General features: G+C 46.8%; 1 protein-coding gene across 1 annotated transcript in view; it reads left to right on the forward strand.

Moving 5' to 3' along the window:
- Positions 1-5,529, forward strand: part of LOC106816687 (FGFR1 oncogene partner-like) — a gene marked incomplete at its 5' end in the record, with an annotated part of 23,295 nt that overhangs the window by 11,673 nt on the left and 6,093 nt on the right. Inside the window, 3 exons of the mRNA XM_014821308.1 lie at positions 408-517; positions 2,440-2,523; positions 4,515-4,717. Coding sequence (XP_014676794.1) covers positions 408-517; positions 2,440-2,523; positions 4,515-4,717 — 397 coding nt within the window. The remainder of the gene's footprint in view (positions 1-407; positions 518-2,439; positions 2,524-4,514; positions 4,718-5,529) is intronic.

Here is a 5,529-nt window from a genome sequence, read left to right on the forward strand (position 1 = left end):
TGCAGACTGTACATTTTAATCGAGTTAGTAACTGATACAGTAGCGCGGCCGCGTGGGTGTTATTTGTTATAACATATTTAGTCTGACTGACTCTCTCCAACGCCGTCGTCTCTCTCTGCTCTCTCTCTCTCTCTTCTCTCTCTGCTCTCTTTTCTCTCTCTCTTTCTCTCTCTCGCTCTCTCTCTCTCTTCAATAAACAAAATGTTTGCTGAAATGATGTGTACGCAACTGCATATCTGTATATCTGCGCCTAACAAAGGTGTCACTACGCACGACTGAAATGTTACGTTTATAATCGTAGCAACAGACCTCAGATGAGCCCAGTCGCTCTGCGGCACTTGTATCATTTTTCTGAAGTCTATCCGAACTAGCCGTCATCATGGTTGCCATTTCTCTTCTTCTTGCAGCAAGGAAAAGTCCGACGCACAGAAGAAGAAGAAGAAGACGGACAGCTCCCACTCCTCCCTCGGAGACCTTCCTCCTCTCGGAAAGGCTCCTCCTTCGGACCCTACCGACGGTCAGTAGATACGGCCGCTGCTGGTCATCAACTTAAAAAATATAAAGACCGTTTGCTTCGTGAAGTGCTTACAGGTTATTTACGACTCGAAATCAGACCCTCCCATTCATACATCTCGAAATCGGACCCTCCCGCTCAGACTTCTCTGTATCAGACCCTCCCGTTGGTCAGTATATACAGTCGCTGGTGGTCATCAACTATAAAAATATGAAGATCTTTTGCTTTGTGAAGTGCTTACAGGTTATTTCAATTCGAAAAGTTTGTAAATCTGCTGAGCCACAGTACGGGCGATTGTTATTGCGTCGAGTTGATTCAGTATTGCTACGTTCATTCTTATTGATATATTATTGATGTATGATTAGGTTATTAAATAGATGTTATTGATAACATTATTGATTTTATATTATTGATATACGATTAGGTTACTGAGTAGATGTTATTGATCATATTATTAAGACCATGCGGATTAGTTGTTATTATTATTTTTTCGTTATTCTAGTGGCTGTAGCAGCCGCAGCAACAGCAGCAGCAGTTGTAGTACTAATTAAACGTGAATCTATAAGATGCAGGGATGAGATTCTTCCGCGGATTTGAAAGTCCCAGGGGTCGATTTTGTGAAACATCTAAATTCGTTGAGAAAATTGGGAGGGGGTAACAATGTAACAATTTAAATTATATACCCTCAACAGCACCGTAGCAGCAGACTGTAGAGTATAGACAGTAGGCTGACAGCGAAGTATACTGTGTATCTGTTTTTGCGTGCCAGAAAAGAAAATCCTCGTTCACAGGCTGCAGTAGAGGGGCAGACATTTGAGGTAGCTGATCACGTAACGACCATGCCTGGCCTGGGGGCCGGGTTTACATGTTGCTGCGTGCATGTTGTGTGCATGACTATGCACTGATTGTTCCATTCGCATACATGTTGCTGCGTGCATGTTGTGTGCATGACTATGCACTGATTGTTCCATTCGCATTGTGTTTTTTTCATTCAAATCTGGTCGCAGCAAGGCAGCTTATGTCTGAGTAAAACAATGCAAGCGACGGGTGGAAACATAAAAATATCATTATGTCTAGAGACTCTAGACATTTAATAAAAAAAACTTGCCCTATTTTCAGCCCCCTGATTTCCTATTATAGTTCGTTTGTTCCTTTTGACAACTTGAAAAGGTGATTCAAGAGTCTCCTATAATTTGTTCAGAATAGCTTAGAATGCACCAAATTGCACCATTCTTTTAAAAAAATTACGGGGGAGCATGCCCCCGGACCCCCCTAGCATGGCAATGACCTACGGTCCTCGCATTGCTCGCTCCTCTGTTTGCTAATTAAAATTTCAGCTGAAAATTAAATTATCCAATCTCATCCCTGAAGATGTGATGATCGGATGCTTATTGCGCGTAAATGTGAATTGTAATCGAACCGTGTCGTCTCAACGAAATGCTTTGCTTTGCTTCTCATCCTGCCACCGACGGTCCACGCGTGTCTGCGTCGTGCGCGTATCCAGTTTAGAAATAAGGGAAACATTTTGCTTGTCCGACGGACAAGCAACAAGATATTTTTGCTTGTCCTGCAAAATTTTTGCTTGTCTTGATTAATAACATAGAAATATAGTAAATGTGTAATACATTCAATCAAATTAAATTTTAGACCCACTACTTTACTTTGTAATATTATTTTAATACAGTTCACTAACAGTTTAAATCAGGCACCAAAATTGAAAGAACATAAAGAAGAGAAATTGCTCTAAATTCTAAAAGGTTGCTCTAAAAAGCTGCTTGTCCAGCGGACTAGCTACTGGACATGTCTACTTGTCCTCCATGGAAATGGACAAGTGAGGACAAACGGATAGCCCTTATTTCGAACACTGGTATCCTCGTGTTTGCTCACCCATGTGCTCATCGTTGTTCTGTCTTTGTTCGCTGCAGATCCCAACCCAAAGAAGGCGACGGAGGAACGAGACTGGAAGGAACTGGAGAAGATCAATAAGCGAATCAAGGAGCTCGGCTTCGGTATGCGTGCGAGCGGCGCAGTAGCGTTTATTACCGAGGCCACAATTAAAAAAAAATTTGTTTTTATCTCACCCGACCCAGGCTGAAAAGTTTGGGTAGGTAAGTAGGCTTTTTTTAGGTGGTCTTTTTAGCTCATCTGACATAGTCAGATGCAGCTTGTAGAATCGCATGATCGTCCGTCCGTCCGTCCGTCAACAGTTGGGCACAAATCTTAACCGCACGACGTACGGTCACGATATTCGGGACGTTGGGGGGATCGTCAAAACGAGTTGGGATGTCGAAGCTGGGGGGTCAAAGGTCAAGAGGTGTAAAAGAAGGGAACATTCCCTCCTTAACTTAAGGTATAGGGAGGAAATGCAGAAGAGAATGAGAAAGAGGGAGACAACGAGGGAGAGTGAGTGTGAGCGAGCGAGAGAGAGAGCGTGAAGGGAAGAGAGAGCAAGAGAGAGAGAGAGAGAGTGATCGAGCGAGAGAGAGAGGGAGAGAGAGAGAGAGAGTGTGATCGAGGGAGAGAGAGAGGGAGAGAGAGCCCGAAGGGAAGAGAGAGCAAGAGCGAGAGAGCGAAAGAGAAAGAATGAGAGAGAGAGAGAGTGTGATCGAGCGAGAGAGAGAGGGAGAGAGAGAGCCCGAAGGGAAGAGAGAGCAAGAGCGAGAGAGCGAAAGAGAAAGAATGAGAGAGACAACGCGGCGATGGGAGGGTGCTCTTGATTCGTTTGCCAGTGAGTTTAGCATCAGAACACCTGCCGTCAGGTGAGCGCTGTCGCTCTGCAGCACTTGTTACAAATTCAGCATGGTGTCTACATATGCTCAGGTGTGCTTGTGTGGAGATACCTTTTATGTTGAATGTTCGTTTTGCTTGGTACATATAATGTATTGCCTACAGATTTATGTACAGTGATACAATTTGTTTAAAAAAAAAGTTCAATAATTTTTTTCGCGGCGGGCCCTTTTTGGCGGGTCGGTCGGGTGAGGGAAAACAAACAATATTTTTATTATGGCCTGAGCTTATATATTATTCATCATAGCTGAGCCGTGAAAGTCGCGGGATGCGACGATGACGTCAGATTGAATGATGCCGCTATGTGATGTTATTTATTAGTAAAGTTTATGATGTGATGTTATTTACTCTTAGTATTTTCTCACTATTAGGAGTGACTGCGTACTCATTCTCTCTATGTTGGGAGAGAGAGAGGGGGAGAGAGAGAGAGCGGGAGAGAGAGAGAGAGCGCGAGAGAGAGAGAGAGAGAGAGCACGAGAGAGAGAGAGGGAGAGGGGGGAGAGAGAGAAGAGAGAGAGGGGGAGAAGAGAGAAGAGAGAGCACGCAGAGAGAGAGGGGGGGGAGAGAGAGTGAGAGGGGAGAGAGAGAGAGAGAGAGTGGTGCGCAGAGATTGAGGGAGAGGAAGCAGAAGGGGGGGAGAGAGAGAGAGCACGAGAGAGGCGAGAGAGAGAGAGCAGCGAGAGGGGGGAGAGAGATGAGAGAGAGGCACGAGAAGAGAGAGGGAGAGGAGAGAGAGAGAGGAGAGAGAGGGGGGGGCAGAAAGTAGGGGGGAGTGAGAGGGGAGAGAGAGCAGAGGGAGAGAGAGAGGGGGGAGGAGAGAGAGAGAGGGGGGGGAGAGACTCAGAGAGGGGGGGGGGAGAGGAATAGTGGTGCACATGGGTTGTGAGCTGGTGGGTGGAGAGACAGAAGGCAAGGTGAAGAGAAACAGAGAGAGAGGGAGAGAGAAATGAGGAGACTGGGAGAGAGAGCGAGAGAGAGAGAGAGTGAGGACAAGAAGGATAGCGAGCGAGAGAGAGAGAGAGAGAGAGAGAGAGAGCGAGAAAAGGAACAGAGAGAGAGACAGCGACATGAGAGTTAGCTGGAATGGATCTTACTCATACTGAACTCTCTCTCTCTCTCTCTCGCTCTCTCTCTTCTCGCCCCCCTCTCGCCCTCTATCTCTCCCCCTCCCTCCCCCTCTCTCTCGCTCTCTCACGTCGCGCGTCGTTTCCAGAGCTGCCCGATGACCAGAACTACGATGAGGACTTCTCTCCCAGCTCCTCCTCCTCCGCGGCCTCCTCCACCTCCACCGGCGTCTCCGTAAGCAAGAGCAGCAAGTCTAGTCACAGGTCGAAAACAAGCGAGCGTTCGAAGGCGCCGAAAAAGTTTGCGGCCGCCTCGGAGGCGAATCCCAACAAGCCAGACACGCAGAGTCAGGTAGCGAGCGTCTATTCTTAATCTTAATTAGCACTAATTAATCTTAATGAACTTTAATTGTTACTAATTAATACTAATTAACGTAATTAATCTTAATTAATCTTAATTGCACGTCTAACGAGAACGCACACTCGCGGAAAGTTCTGCCATGCGTCCGTCGCACGTGTCTTGGAACAATTTTTGAGCCGTGAAGTCGTGGAATGCGACGATGACGTGAGATTGAATGATGTGTGTGATGTTATTATTAGTAGAGTATATGATGTGATGTTATTACCTCCGTGCAAACGGAGGTCATGCAATCGCTCGCACGGGTGTGTGTGTGTGTGTGTAGCCACCGCGTAATCGATAGCGCGTCGAGTCAGCGAGTGGCGAGTCAGCAGCAGCCACCAGTGAGCGGCGAGTCAGCCAGCGCGATCGATAGCGCGTCGAGTCAGCGAGTGGCGAGTCAGCAGCAGCCACCAGTGAGCGGCGAGTCAGCAGCAGGCGAGTCAGTCAGCAGCCGCCACCAGCGAGCACATACATGTTACATGCTCGCGGAGGTATGCACTCTCCGTGAGTGCCCTCTGTCTAGTTTACTCTTATATCGGGTGTTTGTGTGTGTGTGTGTGTGTGTGTGTTGCTAATATATAATATGTCAGGTTCGTGTTGCAGTGAGTTATATATAGGCAGGGTGCGAAATTTACGGGAGTCCGGAGTCAAATACTCCCTGATTTACTGTCGGACTCCGTGTGACTCCCTGAAAATTCTGCGATACTGACTAGTTCCTTCTGGAGCACGGCTTCGCGGAATTACCGTATTTTTCAGCTAATGTC

Source organism: Priapulus caudatus, unplaced genomic scaffold (genome assembly GCF_000485595.1).
Source record: "Priapulus caudatus unplaced genomic scaffold, Priapulus_caudatus-5.0.1 Scaffold1454, whole genome shotgun sequence".
Classification (NCBI taxonomy): Eukaryota; Metazoa; Priapulida; class Priapulimorpha; order Priapulimorphida; family Priapulidae; genus Priapulus; species Priapulus caudatus.